The 20,721-nt window shown below is 43.1% G+C and overlaps 1 protein-coding gene across 4 annotated transcripts in view; it reads right to left on the bottom strand.

Moving 5' to 3' along the window:
- LOC122810396 (solute carrier family 12 member 4-like) overlaps positions 1–20,721 on the bottom strand; it is a 2,349,234-nt gene that overhangs the window by 1,754,972 nt on the left and 573,541 nt on the right. Inside the window, exon 1 of one of the 4 annotated variants that reach the window (XM_044082000.1) lies at positions 2,390–2,480. The exons of the other annotated variants lie outside the window; for them this stretch is intronic. Coding sequence (XP_043937935.1) covers positions 2,390–2,465 — 76 coding nt within the window. The 5' untranslated portion in view covers positions 2,466–2,480. Of the gene's footprint in view, positions 1–2,389; positions 2,481–20,721 lie in introns of those variants that run through there. 4 annotated transcript variants of the gene reach the window in all.

The raw sequence follows: 20,721 nt of genomic DNA on the forward strand, positions 1-20,721 counted from the left end.
TATGCCCATGGACATTATGGCAAAAATATGTAAAAACACAAATCACCTCTGATGGCCATCTTAATGAAGGTAACTCAAAGTTGCCGCTTGCCCTGGTAATGGAGGAAGAATGGGCCATTTAGCTGGATGGAGGCGGATAGTCTGCGGGCAGCAAAGAAAGTGTAGCCAAAAAGCTTCTGTTGGTTATATGCCTCCATACTACATTGCAGGTTCACAGTTTTATACTCATTATCTAAAGAAACCTCTGTGCTTTTACATCTAACTTTATAATTAACATTTGCTTAAAAAAACATTGCATTTATATCATTCACCATTGAGTAGAGGAGAAAAAAATCTATTTTTTTCCAAATTGCAACAATTCTTTTATTTTGTAGCATATCCAAGGAAGAAAGATACTTACAACAGAGCCCACAGGTATGCAGAAAAAATATTAAGTACCAGGTACTTAAACTCCTCTTTCACTGTCACCATACAAGCATAACAGCAAACAGCAGACTCTTGTTAAAAGTTACTTAGGATGCAAACAGGTTGATTCTATGACAATTTTCCCATTAACTGTGACAAAACTGCATAGTTGCTAGCTGGATGACAATTCCAGACCAAAAAAGCATATTTTTTCCAAAGTTATTTTTCAAAAAAAATGGATCAAAGTAAGTATTCTTTAATGGGTTTATACTCTATGCAGCATGCGTGTGTCTGTGTGTAGATTATATTTAAATACACATAGGGCAGCTGACTGAACTAACCATGCTGACATGCAAAATATCACCATAATGTCTAAACAACAAATGTCAACACATTCCACACATGCTCTGGGGACTGCCCTGTAGTGGAGTAAACTAAATACAAGTGGTTTTGAGGGTGCAAACCTCCATGCACCCTTCCCATGCTGGAAGGCTGCTTGGCTCCACACCCCCTAATAATTATATATACTAACTCAGAGATCATAAAACCCCTGGGGAAAGGTATGCACACCTGTTAAATGTTTGCATCGACCAAAATGTTTTGACCAAATAGATAACGTAGCTAGTCATTCGACCAACTGCCCTCAAGCCACTGAAAAAAACATGTGAACCATTATATCAACAGTGCAAAACATCGACACTTGGTACATCAATAAAAGAAAATTTTCCTTTTCCAATATACTACCTATAATTTGGCCACATTCAGATCAAATTTGTCTGAACTGCAGTAGTGACAGTGTTATGGGAAGGGCTTTCTGCAGGTATGCATGTTAGGACAGACGTGGGGGGGGGCTTTCGACCTTAATGCATACTAAGCCTGCCAATAACTCTCAACAGTCCTTCTCATAACAGTATCACTACACAAGACAGGTCACACACACACACACACACACACACACAAGCACACTACACTGATCCCATAACTTAACCCTAATCTCTCAATCTCACACACACAAACTGCCCACTTACCTAACCCTTACCCTAACACAAACACACACACTAGCACACAAAATGCCAGCTTCACCAGTTACTTTTGTTAACCAGCCAAGTCACTCAAGCATTTGACTAAATGTCCTCTCATTCAAAATTTACAGTTCAGTTGTGTCATTGTCTACCAACTATACAACTTTTTACATACATCTACATTTTATATGTGTGTGTATGTGTGTGTGGATATATACATGCAAAGTCATTTAGTCAGTTATTTAAGAGCTTACTTCACTGGAAAAAAAAAAGGGACATCAATTGCCCTTCCACTGAAATACTATGGTACTGCACACTGAGAAAACATAATAACGGGGATGAACTCCAATGCTTGGACTCATTTTCCAGTATTGGCACTAATGCAGCATAACAGAGTGCTGTACTTTTGACTACTCCATCCTTCTAACTGCATGTTAAATAGAGGCCCCATCTGCAGGAGCTGGTGACTCGTGGGTGTAAAAGATCATATGATACTTACTCAAAAGAGCAGTAGCCAAATTCTCCGTAGACAGTATGACTACCACTTTAGGTATCTCCTGAAGGAGCACCAACCTAATCGAACTAGCCCAGTCACCAAAAGGTAATTTTCTCTCTCTGATTAGCTATCCACTGGTAAAACATTTCAAAGCGACTCTTCCACAGTATGTTAGCACATTCAGCCACAGCACAAATTACAAATTCAAAACTCAAGAAAAAAATTTTAAACAGCTCTAAAAACCATCAGTTTTTAACAGTAACACAAAATTACTTTTATGCACAGACTGCATTCCAACGGTCACACTGACTAACAAAAGTAGAATATGACAAAGCAGTAATGAAACATTTTATGAAAAATGAGCAACAAGGAAAGTGACATTTCATGGTTTTAATGCAAATACTGCAGACAGTATACTACACATCTGCTCCAAAATCCAGCAAAAAAACAAAAACATGGCACTTACGGACACACTTCAGAAGTACTGCACCATTCTCAGGTAACTGGTTTCCAGTTTGTTTTTCATCTCCTTCACTAAACATTCAAAATATAGTGCTTGTTCAATAATAAACCATAAGGACAAATGAAAGGTGATTAGTTAAGCAGGTACTTAGCAGAATTAAGCTCATCTGTGCAAACTGCAGCACTACATACAACTGATCTGGCCTGAGAAGGACCAATCAGGTTTACCTGCCTAGGCAGAGTTGGAGAAAGTCCCAAAAGAAATGTACACACAGACACTGCAAGCTGCTTTGTCATTTTATTAGAGTACGAGTCATGGGAGCCCTGCAGCGCAACATTTAGAAAATCTAGGAACAATGATTTTATAAGTGCATCACTAAATATAGCTGCTTAAACAGACTAAGATGCTTCTCTACATATTTTTTGCCTTTTTTGGGTGGGGTCTCTCAAACCTAAAGAGACAGAATAAGAAAAATATGATGTCAAAAACAAATTAAGAAAGCCAAGAGCCAACATACGGATATCACTTCTATACAGTAGTAAAGCTCAAAAGTATGCAAGCCACTATGTCCAAAATACATCTGTACCACAGTGTCCATGCAAGGACAGTTAAGTCCCATCTTCAAAAGCAGCATGACTGCTAGAAACTATACAAGCAACACAGAAAAGGCAAATCACATCAGTCATGAAATGAGAATTTTTGGACAAGATGACCTACAAACAGAAATTTATATTTAGTGCTTACAATACACTAACAGGTTTATACTAAAAATATGTATACTGGGCAAATAAACAATAACACTAACATAACTACTTACAGTTGATGTTAAATTGAATAGAAAGCTTTACTACATTACAGTTTATGTTGCAAATGAAAAGTAGTCGGGCGGGTGGGAAGGGTAATTGGTGTGACAGCTGGATGAAGTAATCTAAAAACACAGCCAAACTCCCTGATTAAAAAAAAATGTTTCAACAAATCTTCTGTAGGCCTTTGTCCCAGCATTGTGACGTACAGGAATATAGCCCTATGACCCAAGTGCAGATTAGCTGCGCATGGCTAGAAGTAGTGGATGGAAGAGGGTGTCAGTGAGTGTTACATGACAGCTTACCCATAATGAGTGGAGGGAATTATTGCCAACAGTGACAGAGTTTTATGTGGATGGAGGAATATCCTCAGAGATATACACGTGCCTCCAAATTGTTCTGTTGACATTGCAGAAGAGGTTTAGATTCCGTAGACCATATATTTCTGATGCCATTTGACTTGCTGACGCACAGTAAGTCCATCAGTAATGGGTCGGAGAATGAAATGCATGCCAGACACAGGTCACCTCTTAGCAGTCTGTAGGATACACAGCATAGTGACAAGGTTTTGAGTTGATCCATGTAGGACATGTTGTTTAGGCCTTGTATCCTTTTAGTAAGGCATCTCTGGGACATTCCAGCTATAGCACGTGCTTGCACAATTACATGCCAAAAGGGGCAATATATTAAATGACTGACATAGTAAAAGCTGCCTAATGTGGGACAATGACAAAACTAGATCTAGACACAATCCTTTGTTTATAAGTTGTGCAGTACAAAAGAACTTTTACAACAGTGGATACAATGGTCAAAAATTAGGTCACTGTTTAAATAAGTTCCCAAATTCCAAACTGGGCCAAGTCTTAGGGGTATATTATCAATGTTGTAGATCCCTGGGGTACAGAACTTCCCATTTTATTTAATTTTGTATTATTCAGGCACAGAAACAGCTGATACGAATGGAGTCAGTTACTGTAATCCATATTTAAAGTACATCACCATCTACAGCAGACATCATTACTGTTGCAGTTCACGTAAAGGACAGTTTCTGGCCTGCTTATATTCACTGTACAGCCCTGTCAAGTATCTCAGTAAGAAGGGTAGCTACTTGGAACTCTTCAGCAGTAATCAAACCCTGCCACAATCTTAAAGTTAGGTTAAAAAGTTCTGTAAACTACATCTCTAAATACTAGTAAAGAAAAGGACAAATACATACATCAAAATCTGTAATTAGAACGAAGTCCTGGAAGGTGTAAACAGCCAAGCAGCAGAAATAGGTCTATTTCATTAAAAGTTATGTGAAGTCCAAAGAAAGGTAGTGTACATTCCTAAAAGGAAAGCATGAATGGACTATCAGGCGGAAGACAGGTAACTGTATTATCTGAAAAACGGATTATGAAGACATATGACCTCCATGACAGGACACAGTACGCATCTCTAATACAGACATATATCATGGAAATACGGGTCAATATTATATATTCGCAGCATCAAAATTTCAAACCCAATATGTTCGATAACATATGAGCGAAACTTGAAACCTCGAATACATATTAAAAAAAAAAAAACTTACCTTAACACTGAGCAGAGCCCCCCTGCACACACACACACCCTACTTAAATATACCAACTCCGAGACCACACACCAGTGCAGAAAAGGGAAATTATCCCATTCTGCACGTACGAAGCCATTGCCTTTCACCTTTGAACTTTTCAAAGTTCGATCATATGGTGCCGACCATATGACATTCTAACTTTGAAACGTTCGGCAATTTAATAAGGACCCTGGAAATACAATATTCTTTAAATTAATGACGGTAGCACAGTGAGGCAGTGGCTGGATCTGCCACCTCAGCATTTGATATTTGACACCAATAGCCCGGGTTAACAATGACCGCCAGCAGTACTGTTAGCTAACAGGCTGCTGGCGGAAATTGGGCTACTGTTGGCTGAAGGACAAGAGGCAGAAGGCATGGTCGAAGGCAGGAAGAGAGGAGAAAGGCTAGGACTGTGGTAGTGAGGGTCGGAACTTTGAATGTTGGCAGTATGACTGGTATAGGGAGAGAGCTAGCTGATATGATGGATAAAAGGAAAGTTGGTATATTGTGTATGCAAGAGACCAGATGGAAATGGAGGCTAGGTGTATCGGAGGTGGGTTCAAATTGTTTTATCATGGTGTGGATGGGAGGAGAAATGGCATAGGAGTTATTCTGAAGGAACAGTATGTGAAGTGTGTTTTTGGAGGTGAAAAGAGTGTCGGATAGAGTGATGTTTACGAAGCTGGAAATTGATGGTGTACTGATGAATGTTGTTAGTGCATATGCTCCGCAATTTGGGTGTGCAATGGATGCGAAAGAAAAATTTTGGAGTAAATTGGATGAAGTGGTGATGACTGTACCCAAGGGTGAGAGAGTGGTGATTGGAGCATATTTCAATGGACACGTTGGTGAAGGGAACAGGGGGATGAGGAAGTGATGGATAGATATGGTGTTAAAGGAATGCAAAAGGTCAGATGGTAGTGGATTTTGCGAAAAGGATAGACATGGCTGTGGTGAATACGTATTTTAACAAGAGGGAGAAGCATAGGGTGACATACAAGAGTGGAAGAAGATGCACTCAGGTGGATTATATCTTGTGTAGGAGGGCCAGTTTGAAGGCGACTGGAGACTGTAAAGTGGTGTCCGGAGAAAGTGCAGTTAGGCAGCATAGGATGGTGGTTTGACGTTGGTGATCAAGAAGAGGAGTGTGAGGGCAGCACCAAGGATCAAATGGTGGAAACTGAAAAAGGGTAATTGTGAGGTGGAGTTCAGGGATGAATTAAGACAGGCACTGGGTGGCAGTGAAGAGTTACCAAACAGCTGGGTAACTACAGCACAGCTAGTAAGGGAGACGGCTAGAAAGATGCTTGGTATCACATAGGGATGGAGGAAGGATGACAAGGAGACATGGTGGTGGAATGAGGAAGTACAGAAGAGAACACAGGCAAAGAAGAAGTGGGATTGTCAGAGAGATGAAGAAAGTAGACAGGAGTATAAAGGAGATAAAGTGCATGGCAGAGAGGTGGCGAAGGCTAAGGATAAGGCATATGAAGAGTTGTATGAAAGGTTGGACACTAAGGAGGGAGAAAAGGACCTGTACCGATTGGCTAGACAGAGGGACCGAGCTAGGAAAGATGTGCAGCAGGTAAAGGTGATAAAGGATAATGAGGGAAACATACTCACAAGCGAGGAATGTGTTGAGACGATGGTAAGAGTACTTTGAGGGGTTGATGAATGAAGAGAATGAGAGAGAGAGAAGGTTGGATGACGTAGGGATAGGGAATCATTAAGTACAATGGATTAGCAAGGAGGAAGTAAGGATGGCTATGAAGAGAATGAAGAATGGAAAGGCTGTTGGCCCAGATGACATACCTGTGGAAGCACGGAGGTGTTGGTGAAATGGCAGTAGAGTTTTTAACCAGATTGTTTAATGAAATCTTAGAAAGTGACAGGATGCCTGAGGAATGGAGAAAAAGTGTTTTGGTACCGATTTTTAAGAATAAGGGTGATGTGCAGAGCTGTAGTAACTACAGAGGGATTAAACTGATCAGTCACAGCATGATGTTATGGGAAAGTAGTGGAAGCTAGGTTAAGAAGGGACGTGGATGATTAGTGAAAAGCAGTATGGTTTCATGCCGAGAAAGAGCACTACAGTTGCGATGTTTGCTCAGAGGGTGTTGATGGAGAAGTACAGAGAATTTCAGGAGTTGCACTGTGTTTTTGTAGACTTTAGGGAAAGCATGTGACAGGGTGCCTAGAGAGGAGTTGTGGTAGTGTATGAGGAAGTCAGGAGTGTCAGAGAAGTATGCAAGAGTGGTACAGGATATGTACAAGGGTAGTGTGACAGCGGTGAGGTCTGCAGTGGGAGTGACGGATGCGTTTAAGGTGGAGGTGGGGTTACATCAAGATTCAGTTCTGAGCCCTTTCTCATTTGCAATGGTGATGGACAGGTTGACAGACAAAATCAGACATGAGTCCCCATGGACTATGATGTTTGCAGATGACATTATGATCTGTAGTGAGAGTAGGGAACAGGTAGAGGAGACCCTGGAGAGATGGAGATATGTTCTAGAGAGAAGAGGAATGAAGGTCAGCAGGACTAAGACAGAATATATGTGTGTGAATGAGAGGGAGGATAGAAGAATGGTGAGGATGCAAGGAGTAGAGGTGGCGAAGGTGGATGAGTTTAAATACTTGGGGTCAATAGTTCAGAGTAATGGTGAGTGTGGAAGAGAGGTGAAGGAGAGTACAGGCAGGGTGGAGAAGAGTGTCAGGAGTGATTTGTGACAGACGAGTACCTGTAAGAGTGAATGGGAAGGTCTACAAGAGGGTAGTGAGACCAGCCAAGTTACATGGGCTGGAGAAAGTGGCATTGACAAAAAGGCAGGAGTTTTAGCTAGATGTGGCAGAGTTAAAGATGTTAAGATTTTGCACTGGGTGTGACGAGGGTGGACAGGATTAGGAATGCGTGTATTAAAGGGTCAGCCCAGGTTGGAAAGTTTGAAGACAAAGCCAGAGAGGCAAGATTACGTTGGTTTGGACATGAGCTGAGGAGGGATGCTGAGTATATTGGGAAAAAAATGCTAAGGATGAAGCTACCAGTTAAAAGGAAAATAGGAAGGCCAAAGATAAGGTTTATGGATGTAGTGAGAGAGGACATGCAGGTGGTTGGTGTGACAGAGCAAGATGCAAAATACAGGAAGAAATGGAAACAGGTGATCCGCTGTGGCGACCCCTAACTGGAACAGCCAAAAGAAGATGATGATGACTGTTCAAAAGTAATTAAAATAATGCCTGGCTCCAAGGTGAAAAGAGATGGAGCCTTGATTGCAGCTCAGATGACCACATCTTGACTACCTCCCCCAACAATGGAGAAGCCAGGAAGGATGGGAAAACAGTTAACCAACATGGACCACTTGCTTCTCTTACAGGGTGAGGTTGGGGGTGGGGAGATTGTTGCAGGCACTCGAGCAGTGCACCGGCATGATGAGACGTCTCTGGAGGTGACTAGAGAAACCACCTCCTGTGCGTTATTGGCAGGACTGCTTGTTGGCAACATTCCTTGCAGAAGCAAGTCATGTTCAGAGGTCAGCCCATTGCAAGCATGTGGGACAGAGTTGCTTAGGAAAACTTCACACTACTCCTGATGGCTGCCTTAATGATGGCTTCTCTTGGCCTACTTGTACTCTACACAAAGAAAATCGGTCAGTTGGCCATGTGAGGACTGAACACTAGCAGGCAGCAAAACTCGTGTAATAGGTTTCAGAAGAACATGAATTGACTGTACAAAGTGCTCCTTCTCTGCTTTCTGCTCTGACAGAAGGGTAGGAAGAATGGAGCAACATAGGTGGATAAAGCCATGTTTATGACTCAGATGACATGGTTGCAATCAACAGGCCAACAACTGGAAAAGAGAGGGAAGGGAATGAGAAGGCAATGTCTGCTCACTTCTCCAAGAAAGGAAGGTAAGGGCACAGTTACTAAGTTATAATACCCATTGAAGATCAAAGACCGCACACAAGAGGGTGGGGGCAATGCTTTCCTAAGTGATGTGCCTGTCAAGAAAGTGGATACAAAGGCCACATAAATGCCTCAAAACGGCTGAAGAAAACACCTTCTTGGCTAATCTGTTCAGTGTCTCGATTTTTTTTTCATCAAGTGGTAACAAAAAAGGTGTTATGGTGTCCAAAATGACAGATTACACAGGAATCAGCCCTATGTTGGGGGAACAGATCTTACTCCATTCTACTAGGGGTTTAGAGAAAGTAAGGACAAAGCAGTTTAAATAAATTTCCGGCAGCAAAAGTGGTGTCCTTGACCAGAGGCTCTGTGAAGAGGCATGCAGAAGTATAATCTCAGGTTGTTCTTCCTCCTTCACTCGATATTCTATGATGTGCCCCTAGAAGGGAAGGTTAATGGACCATAGGTCAACCCATGGTAGACTTCATGGGCTAGCCCAGAGTGGGGGGTAGTAAAAAAAAAAAAAAAGCAAGGGCTTGCCATCTCAAATATCAGTGACTCCAAGTGTCCTAACTCCCCTTCTAAAAGCACAAAAGGAGACAGACCCACCCTTATCCATAGCACCTGAACAGGAGGGTCCACACACAACTGACATGCACGGGGTTGAGCATGTCATGGGCAAGTATTAAGACTGGGTGATGGAGACTTGAGAATCTTCTGCAAGGATTATGGCATCAGTCCATATTTCCTAATGGTATTGTACAGTAAGGAAAGGTCCTACCACATCAAACTGTCTAATGTCACAGGCCGGGCCTCTGAAATGCCGTATCTGGAGTGACCACCCCATTGGGGTGGATTCTGAGGAGGAGAAGTCCTCAGGACCCAATTGCAATGACTGAGTGCAAGCCACTCAAGTAAACTCTGAAGCTTCCGTCACTTGCTCGGAAATGAGGGAATAGAGCTAACAATCCCAGCAGGCACTTGCCATCATAGCTGCTAAAAGTGCAGAATGACTTTAATAAAGGTGTAAGCAAGGTTTGCCCTCAGCACCCTTAGCCATCAATCTATGCTCTTGCAACCTAGTCTGCTATAACAAGGCAGAACTCAGTCTGTTTACCAGGAAAGTCTGACTGGTTAATACCCATTTTCAGCGGAGGCCCGGGGAGAAAAGCTCCATCTGCTTACACTGCATTATAACTCTTGTCAATTCTAGCACTGAGTGCACACAACCTGACCCACTATGCAAGAAGGACAGGCAGTGTGCAAAGCTCCTCCTTGTTTTGTCAGGTAGATATGATTAACTGTTGGCACTTAGCAATGCTCTCGATAATGCACCTCCAAGAGGCAATGCAGTGCAAGTCTTTGCTCATCAGCTGGTGACCACGCAAATGCTCAACATTTTTTTAAGCATCAAAAGCGAAAACATTTCCATAATGAAAGTCAGAATTAAGTTTTGAGCTCCACAACTAGCAGAAAAGTACTGAAACTGGCAGGTGCATAGGTTAGGTATACTTTTCCAACCAAGTACATGTCACAGCATGATCCAGCTAGAGAACAAAATCCAAGTGCAGGAGCAGATGAAACAGTAGGCAATCTGGGGACTGTAGGAGGGGAAATCCCAAGTGGCAATATCTCAGAGTCCACTGACAATGGAACATTCCAAAGTGACTGTCCCAATAACTCATAGGGCCGGCACCATATGAGCGAACGTTTGAATGGCCGACAAATGATAGCAGAGATCCCGCTACAGTGTGGGACTGGGAGATTTCCCTTTCCTGCACTGTAGTGCAATCTTGGAGTGAGACTATTTAAACAGCAGAGGGTGTGGGGGGTGGAGGGTGCTTGCCCCCCTGCATAACACTGTTTTACTGTGTTTGCAGGTAGGCAAATGGTGCTATTCTTTCGGAATGTCGATCATATGGTGTTGGCCATATGAAAGTCAGCATTCTGAACAGTCGACATTCTGAAGTAGACCCATATTATATATATATATATATATATATATATATATATATATATATATATATATATATATATACACACAGATATATATATCTTGGAGAGGGGTAGAGAAGTACTCTGCTTGACATGGAGAGGGAGTCTATTCCACAGATGGGGGAGCCTTTGGGACACAAATCTCTCCTGCCAGCAAGTTCTATTAATGTCAGAGATCAGGTTAAGGCCTTGCATGCAGGTTGCGCGAGTGGAGTTTGACTTATGGATATGCAGCAACTCCACCAAGGCTGGGTCTGAGATGGCCTTGTGTGACAGACACAGGGTCACCACTGAGCAGTCTGTACAAGACTGAGTAGATGAACAGGGCTTTTAGCCAGATGACTGCAAATTGGAGCCATAGTCAAGTCCCCAAATGATGTGGATATCCTACAGAAGGGCCTCACTGAGACAGATGCCTGGTGTCAGAGCCATGGCCTCAAGCTCAATGCCAAAAAGTGCAGTGTCATCCCCCTATGGTAAAAACTCTGTACCCATGAACTACTACATAGGCAGCAATCTACTTAACTCTGAATGTGTGATAAGAGACCTTGGGACCCAGGTGGACGTAGTCTCTCCTTGGATAGTCACATCGCCACAGTAGTCAGGAAGTCCTTCTACGTGGCACACCTCATCATAAAAGGGTTCTCATCCAGGAAAAAAAAAAGAGGTCATTGTTCCCCACTACTCATCACTCAGACCCATTATAGAGTACAACGCCCCTTTTGGAATGTACCTCACAAGACATCTGCAGCAGCTGGAAAGGCCACAGAAGTACCTCATGAAGAGGATTACTGGCCTCAAACAAATACCCTACACTGACCGCCTCAAAAAACACTAGCTTTACTCCGTAGCATATCGCCTACTCCGAGGTGATCTCAGCCTAACATATAAAGCTATGTCAAATCCAGAGCTGCTGGACATGCTACACCTAAAGAAATCCCAATCCCTCCGAGCTACACGCTCTAGGGACCTAAACCTTGTCACCACAATAAACAGGACACGCTGGAGGGATAGATTCCTGTCCCATAGACTTCCTATACTCTGGAACAAGCTACCCATCTATGTCAAGCAAAGTTCTTCATTAGCACTCCAAGAAAAATCTTGATGAGTGGATGGGAAATAGGAAATACACCCCAGGGATCACTTATGTCTCTCTGCTGGGCAGTGGCACAGTAAAATAACTTCCTTGGGTGGCGTAAGCTATGGTACCTTGCTGGCTACACTTTCGCAGACCCTTGGGCCTAGTACCCACCTATGAATCTGTATAGGTTAGGTGTTGAGACACTGGATTTTCCTTGTTGGGAACCTCTGTGGTCTATCCAGTTGCTGCATGTGCTTCGCAAGGTGCATGCCGGGGGGGGGCATTGTGCTAGATAATGGGTCTGATAAGGGTGGGGTACAGGGATGTTGTGACCTCCTTGTTCCTTGATGAAATATCTTTATTTATGAGGTGGGCCATGTAGAAAGCCTCCCGTACAACAGAGGCAATGTGATGGTCAAAAGTCAGGTTGCTATCAATCTGGGTGACCAAGTCCCTCACAACTGACTGCATGCTTAGTAGATTATTAATGTGATAATTAGTGGGGATGCTTTATTTCCCCCCAGAGGAGAATAGGGATGTATTTCTTGGAATTCAGTTTGAGGCCATGCTTCTGGCACCAGTCATTGGTCAAACTTGGTGAGCCTCAGACCACTGGTTTTGGCTTACACCTTGGAGAGGTATATCCCAAACAGTACAGGCCCCAAGACCTATCCTTGGGGTACACCACTTGTTATGGGTCTATTACTAGAGGTAGCTTCCCCTACTTCGACTGAGTGGGTTCTATCAGTGAGACAGTTAGCTACCCATCTGGCAACATACAGGTTTGATGCCTAGCTGGGAGAGTTTATTATGCCACATGAGGAATAGTGTCGAAGGCCTTGGCTAGGTCAAGGTAGGCGGTGTGCACCACCTTCCCCTCATCACTGGCTTTGGTGACTGTTTCAAAGAAGTTGATCAAGTTTAACAGGCATTATCTCCCTTTGACAAAACCAAACTGTGTGGGGTTAAGCATTTGGAGGTTGCCAGTGTCCTTGTTTGTGGAGTCCATGATGGTGCATTCCATGGCCTTGCAGGTCAGGCTGGTTAGGTTCATGGTTCTATAATTGTCTGGGTCAGTGGACGCTCCACCTCTGTGTAGAGGGATGATGGTGGCTGTCCTCCATTCAGCTGTGATGAAGCTGGTGCTCAGGCTTTGGTTGAATAGGTTGCCAAATGGAGCTGGCAGCTAGCCTGTGAATTATAGGGTCCCATGCAGGCAGGTTTTTTTTTTTACCTTTGAGAGGGCATTAAAGGCCTGCTCCCTGGTGATGTTCTGATTTACTGATGGTGGAACGAGGGGGGTGAAGTTTTCACTAAACCAGTCTGCCAGCAGGTTGGCTATATCTCTGGTGTTTGTGTATGTGGTGTTCTTGACCACCAGTTCAGAGCAGATTTGGGTGTTACTTTTGAGATTGTGGACATATGTGAAGAAGGCCTTGTGATTGTTCTTAGTAGATGTGGCCAATTTGGACTATGTTAGCCTTAGAGGATTTCACCAGTGAACGTATTTGCTTGTTCAGACAAAGGAGAGATTGCTTCCAACTTGGCACCTGCTCCTTCTTGGTCCTGGACAGCATTTTTTTTCCTTTTATTATAGAGTTTTATTGCTGTTGTCCACTAGACAGGTTAACTCTTCCTTGAATATGATTTGGTCCTGTCAGGTATTGCAGACTCCATACAGCTATGTAGGTGCTGATCTAGTTTGCTGGTGTAGGCTTGGACATTAGTGCTAGTTCCAAATGAAGGGACAGTGGCTGTGAAGCTACTTAAAAAGCTTTTCCAAAGCTGACTACAATCTCCTCAGATCAGGTTTGTTTGACCCTGACAAAGGAGTAGTCAGGGGAGATAGCTTTATGGGTGGATCTTACCAAGGAGGATGACACTGTAGGGGTGATGTTGGTTAGGACCAGGTCCAGGATATTTTCACCGCTCGAAAGGGTGTTGTCCAGCTGATCCAATCCATTGGCACTGATGAAGTTGAGGAATCTCTGGCCATTCATGTTTGGGCTAGAAGAGGTTCTCCACTCTCTGGTTGGGTAGTTAAAGTAACATTTTTTAACTGGCCCTAAACAAGAACCCTTAAAACTCCAACATAACAGAAAATTTAAAACAAATGTAATGCTAGTACATACAAAATAAAAGTGATCAAACCTCAAATAAAGAGCTTCAAATCAAATTTAAATGCAGTCCGAGATGAGCGATATTCAGAGCAATGCAAACCACACAAACACTTCAGCTAACCACAGAAGAAATGGCAAAGGCATTCCAGAACGAACATTTGAATCACCCAAAATCAAGGACAGTCCAACAAATCTGAATGACTCTTCAAGAGACCTGCTGGTGTGAATGACTTGAGACGTACCTCTCTGGACTACATGAAGAGAGACATGATTGAGCTCGCTGAAAGCGTGTCCCATGCAGGTATGTCCCTAGCCTTAAGCAGCATCCTACCATCACCCAGAATGATGCCTCAATAGAAACAGAAAATGACTAACAATTGGCTTACTTTCTGGTGTCATTCCAAGGGGATCCAGTACCTTACAGCCTGGGAAGACATGATTGACAGACTATGATGCTTTGCCAGAGATGGCCTTCATCTGTCTCCCTTGGGATTCAGGCTTCTGGCAAAGGCTCTTGCCTCCCTCATAGTGAATTTTTAGGCAAAGTCATGAGCACAAAATTACCAACATGAAAAATTCTTTTAAATGAAATTTAAAAGTCATGCTGCTAAATGTTAGGAGTCTTGGCATGGAACTGCACTCATTGCAAACGTTCCTTGCCCTGGAGACTGCTTACATTTGTGCAGTCACTGAAACCTGGTTCAAAGCTGTGGAGAGCACCCCAGCCTTACCAGGTTACTTAGCCTACCATACTTTCAGACGCCAAACAGAGGGCGCCAAAGAGGTAGGGATTCAATATTTATTGAAAGACCTACACACCTTTAGGCTGGTCAAATGGTATGAGACACAGGAGACACTCCAAGTGCAGTTAACACCCCCAAGCATGACTCAGGATGCCCACTCCACCTATCTGGACTTACTTGAATCCATCAAGATTCAACCCTCTATCCTGATCCTGGATGCTAAAGACCATCCTTAGCAACTAGTTCTGGATCTATCGTTGCTAAACCTGTTTGTAATAGTGCCCAAATTCTAAGTGTCACTTTGCAACCTGTTCCCCCTCTTCCTAGTTTCCTTGTAACACTAGACTTAAAGGATGCTTATCATTACAACCCTAATCATCTGTACTTCAGACATTTCTCAAGGTTGTGTGTGTCTGGATCACATGATCATTTCTCTGCCTTACCGTTTGGACTAGTCACTGCACCAAGAATGTTTACAAAGTGTCTAGCTCCAGTGATAGCTCATTGCAAGCTACTGGGCATCTGCATTTGCATTTTTCCATATCTGGATGACATGCTTATTTTTGCAGAGTCTTTTTCAGTGTGTCAAGAACCTTTCTGTTGGGTGAGAGATTGCTTACACAAGCATGGATGATTCCAGGAGAACATTCACGTCTTTCTGGACTCCTTCACACAGAATTGTTCTCCTGAGACGTCCCTTAGATACCTCAGTTCAAAGAGCTTTTCTTCAACAGCCAATGATAAAACTACTTCTAAGGTTTTGCACTGAAACTTTAGTCACTATGACAGAATACCTCAGGATTTTGAGTCTCTGTTTCTGTTGTCACTACTTCTGGCAAGACTCCACATGAGAAAGATTCACTCATTCCCTCCAGTACATCTCTTTTGAGTGTGTACCTTTAACTCCCAGAGGGCGTGGCTTGAACCTTTAAAAAATGTAAGTTCTCACCTTGCAGTTCTAACAAATACTCATTGACATAGGTCAAATATCAATACAGCTGTGTTTAACATCATGTATGCTTCAAAATAAAATATTCTGATACCTTGTACGTAGCATGGTTTTGGAAGTATTAATGCAAATATGAATAAGGAATATTTGATGCCTAGAGGTGCAGTAGGAGGTAACTGCAGATGCACCTGGAGGCGTCACTTGGATGTAATGAGTTAAGTCTGTCTGGTCCACCGCCAACACTCTAATTTCAAATCCCACTGCGGGGTTTGTCAGAAGAGAATCATTTGGTGGAAACTGATACCTTTAAATCCAATTCTCTCCTTCTCCCTCCCTGTTCCAAAGCTGTCCGTCACCACATACACCTCAGATTTTGCTTGGGGAGCAGTTTCAGGAGGGATAAAAGTGAAGGGAGTGTGGGACACTGATGGCAGACTAACACAAATATTTGAGATGCTTGCCCAGATCAAGGTACTCAACTCACTGAATCATATTTGGTCCCCAGGACTACTGCATGTTGTTACAGATAGTAGCACAGTAATGTGTGGTACATCAACATGCAGTGGGTACTATGTCATACCTCTTTGCAGACTAGCCATGTTCTACTGGGATAAAGCTTCACAGTACAGTCTCACTCTATAAACGTAAACTACAGAAAAAGCAGAACCAGTGTCTTCAAAGAGCACACAACAAACTAAAATGAAGCACTTTTCATCTTAAAATCAATGCCAGACCTCATCAGATAAAACCTGGCCTACAAAAATGCAGAAGGTTTTTATATAAAAGTCATGCCCCCACCTCATAATGACATCATCTTAAAGGCATAAAAACAATAACTAAACCATGTCAAAAAAATGTATTTAAATACTTATTAAAACCTTTTTAAAATAATTCTTTTAACAATACACAGACGGCCTGCATCTGTCACCCCTGTGATTCAGAGTACTGACCAAGGCTCTTGCCATCCCTATAGTGCCTTTTTTAGGCAGTGTTCCAAAGACCAAAATTCCACCCTAACAGCTACAAACAAAAGCAATCTGAGGGTCGTGCTGCTCAATGCTAGAAGTCTAAAATCTCAAGATGCACTCGCTCGAAACTCTCCTCAAAATGGAGAATGTCAACATCTGTGCTGTAACGGAGACCTGGTTTAAAGAGGTAGAAAGCAACCCTGCGCTCCCAGGCTACAACACATTCCATACCTTTCAGCCTCAGAATACGGCCGAAAGCTCCAAAGGCAGTGGTGTCTCCATATTCTTAAAGGGTACACACACCTCTAGACTAGTAGCCCAGCACAATGCATCCAAGATACTTCAGGTACAACTAACACTGGGTAAGACGGCGATACAAGTCATAACCTGCTACAGAACCCCAAACATGTCCCTAGACTCTCACTCAAAGTTCCTAAACATCTTGGAATCTATCAAGGTCCAACCCAATACTCACATACTGGGCGACTTCAACTACCCCTCCAACTGTGAAAACTATGCAAGTACCAATGTACAGGCCCAACACTTTCTGGGAATTTATCAATGCCAATGCCCTGGACCAGCTCATTCTGACCACCACTAGAGGAAGCAACATCCTTGACCTGGTTATCAACATGGAAGACCATTGTTCCATACCTATAGTCAATTCCTTCCTGGTTAAATCTGACCACAAACTGATCACGATGGAAATCTCCATCTCACCTACACCCCCCCGATAAGGTGACCACCCTGAAAACTTCTCTAAAGCTGACTCTGGGCTCCTAACAACAGAGGTGGCCAACTTCTCAGCACTCATGCCAATGGAAAATAGCTGCATGACTGCCAAATCACACAGCAATGCACTACGAGCATGTACACAAATGCATGGACCTTGCCATACCAAATAGAACCAAGACACACTTTTCCAAAAAAGGAAGCCAATCTGGTGGTCCCTTGGCATCAAACTCTACAACAGAAGAAAGAAACTGTTGCAGAAAAAAAATGAAGTCAAGACTGGAAAACGTCCCTTATCAGTCTCATCAAAAAGCTGAGATCCCTTATCAAATCCTCTAAAGCCAGCTATGAAGGCAGAATTGCAACTGACACCAAAACTACAAAGCCTTCTATAGTTATATCAAAAACCTCAAAGGCAATACCCAGATTTGCTCTGAGTTATTCCACAATGGCAACTCCTATACTGAGCCAACAGATCTAGCCAACATACTGACTGACAGATTCAATACCAACTTTACACCCCCAAGGACCCTATCACAATTCCAGAAGAAAGCCTGATACACACCATTTCTGCGGCACAGGTAAAAACTGCATTGTCCAAAGCCAAAAATATAGCGTCCATGGGACCTGATAATATCCCTGGCTGTGTCCTAAATGAGCTACAAAATGAACTGGCACCACATCTGTGTGCCCTGTTCAATCACAGCCTTACCTCAGGCTATGTCCCTAAATGAATGGCGCACTGCTACAGTCATCCCACTCATTAAAGGGGGAGCAACTACAGACCCTGGGAACTATTTCCCCATTAGCCTGACGAGTCTGGTATGCAAAACTATGGAGCGCATCATCATGGACTTGCTTAACAAAGATACAGGCAATCTCCAAACTCTTGACCCCACACAGTTTGGCTTTGTCAAGGGGAGATTCTGCCTGCTGAACCTGGTTGACTTCTTTGAGGCAGTCACCAAGGCTGCAGATGAGGGTAAGGCAGTGCATACAGACTTCGACATGGCCAAAGCCTTTGATACCATTCCCCACTCAGGTATCATTGATAAACTCACCAAACTAGGCATCAATCCTTACATCTCTAAGTGGGTTGCAAATTGGCTCACAGACAGGACTCTGAGTGAAAGTTGCGGATTCCAAGTCAGACTGTTTACCAGTCCACAAGTGGAGTACCACAAGACTCGGTCCTGGGCCCTCTCCTGTTTGGCATCTACTTCTCAGAAGTCCAAGCCAACACAGAAGGACTTTGGCTGACCAAGTTCACGGATGACTGCAAGCTAAGAGTCATTATCAACTCCCCAAGTGATGCAGACATCCTACAAAAGGACATCTCCGAGACCAATGACTGGTGTCATAACAATGGCCTGAAGCTTGACGCCAAAAAATGCGTTATCCCCTTTGGAAACTACTCATTTTCCACAAATTACCACGTTGATGGGAGCCCACTGAACACTGAAAGGGTGATAAGAGATCTGGGCACCCAGGTCAACAGCCACCTCGCCTTCGACCATCACATTGCCACTGTGGTCAGAAAGTCCTACATGGCTCATGTTATAACCAAAGGTTTTGCATCCAGGAAGAGAGAGGTCATCATCCCTCATTACACCAATCATAAAATATAACGCCCCATTTGGCATCTACCTGACCAGGCACCTACAACAGCTGGAGACACCACAAAAGTACCTCAGAAAAAGGATCCTAGGCCTTACACATGTCCTACATGGACAGACTCAAGAAACTTCAACTGTTCTCAGGTCTCATCACCTACTTAGAGGTGACCTCTGCTAGACTTACAACCATGTCCAACCCAGTCCTACTCAAAATGCTACACCTAAAGAAATCCCAATTCCCCCGTGGCACACTCCAGACATCACAACCTCATTACCACACTTAACAGAACATGCTGGAGGGACTGGTTCATCTCCCAGATACTACCCATACTCTGGAATAAGCTTCCCATTCATGTCAAACAGAGCACCTCTCTGGCCCTCCAAGAGAAATCTTGACGAGTGGATGGGTAACAGAAATTTCACTCCAGGGATCATTCCAGTTGCCCTATTGGACAGGGGCACTGTGAACTGACATCGGGTGGCACGGTGCCTGGGCAATTTTTTTGGGTGAGGTAGCGAAAAATGACAAAAAATCCATTGGCATGCATCAAATTTCCAACAAATCAATGAAAAGCCAACGTCCTGAAGGGGATCACTACAAAGGGAGAGCTCTCCTTATTTCTGCTGTGCACTGACCCCCCCTCCCCCCAAGTTGATTATATTAAGACAGGGAAGCAGCACCCCAACCAACAGTTTTCCATTTTCAGTTAACAATGGAATAAAGTCATCTGATGGCCCAAGTCCACCTGCCTGCAAGACTTTTGAAACAGATGGAAAGGTTCCTTGTGATGGTAGCTGTACATTGAAATATTGTATATACCCTTAATGCATTAAACAGAAAAGTCAGTTTCAGAAACTGTCAGGGGAATTTAGGCTACTACTTAAGGACCTGCAGTATTAGACAGGGAAGTTTCAAGTGTAGCAGTCCTTTATTTTTAGGGAGCACACTGCAGTGCTTCTCTGCCAATCACCAATCACCACCGGCAGATTCAAAGGCTTTCAGACTTTAGAGTCCATAGTTTTTGGATTATACTGCAGTCCCCCACAGGCCCAGCCAACCTACTACTATTGTTATACATGGTCACTAGCTGGCACTACACATTTGCAAATGAGTCAATGATGCCTCCCAGCATGACCATTATGACTTACCAACGACTCATCCCTGATCATAGCTGGCGACAACCTAGATGAAGTAAAGACGACCCCAAATCTCCTTTTTCCAGCTTGTAATCACTCCTCTAGCGTCACCCTAAACTTGCCTTCAAACTCTGCAAACTGAAAAAGGTGATGCGCCAACATCTGTACTGACCATTAACTACAGTTAGGCAACCACTATTCCTCTGACATCAAAAAGACCTAAACTTGCTAAACCCCTCAGACTGAAATACTGTTCTGCTGCTAAAACAGCTCTGATACAAACTTTCCTTTCTGCATGAACATTTAATTGGCTCATCTTAATCACAAGTACCTTAAAATACATTCATACGCACTTACTAGGCTACTGATCAGTGACGATCTTTAGAAGCCTAGACACTCAGTCCCATAAAATATTTAGCTCTTATATTATATGCACATAACACAGACATGAGTAGAACATTTACATGGGGCTCTCTCTATCAATGAGGGACAAGGATACTAAAACTAGAGGTGAATTTGCAGTTGCCCATTGATTCGTCCACATTACATTTCAACAGTGCAATAAAAGTAAATTTCTTTATGTGGAGAGGAAGACTCTTGTAAAGAAGTAGAGTTCTCTGCAATACAAATCTACCCTCCAGCAAGTTCTATTTATGTTGCAAAGAGAAGGATCTCAGTGGGTGTTTATGGTAAC

Source organism: Protopterus annectens, chromosome 8.part1 (genome assembly GCF_019279795.1).
Source record: "Protopterus annectens isolate FY-2018-M chromosome 8.part1, PAN1.0, whole genome shotgun sequence".
Classification (NCBI taxonomy): domain Eukaryota; kingdom Metazoa; phylum Chordata; order Ceratodontiformes; family Protopteridae; genus Protopterus; species Protopterus annectens.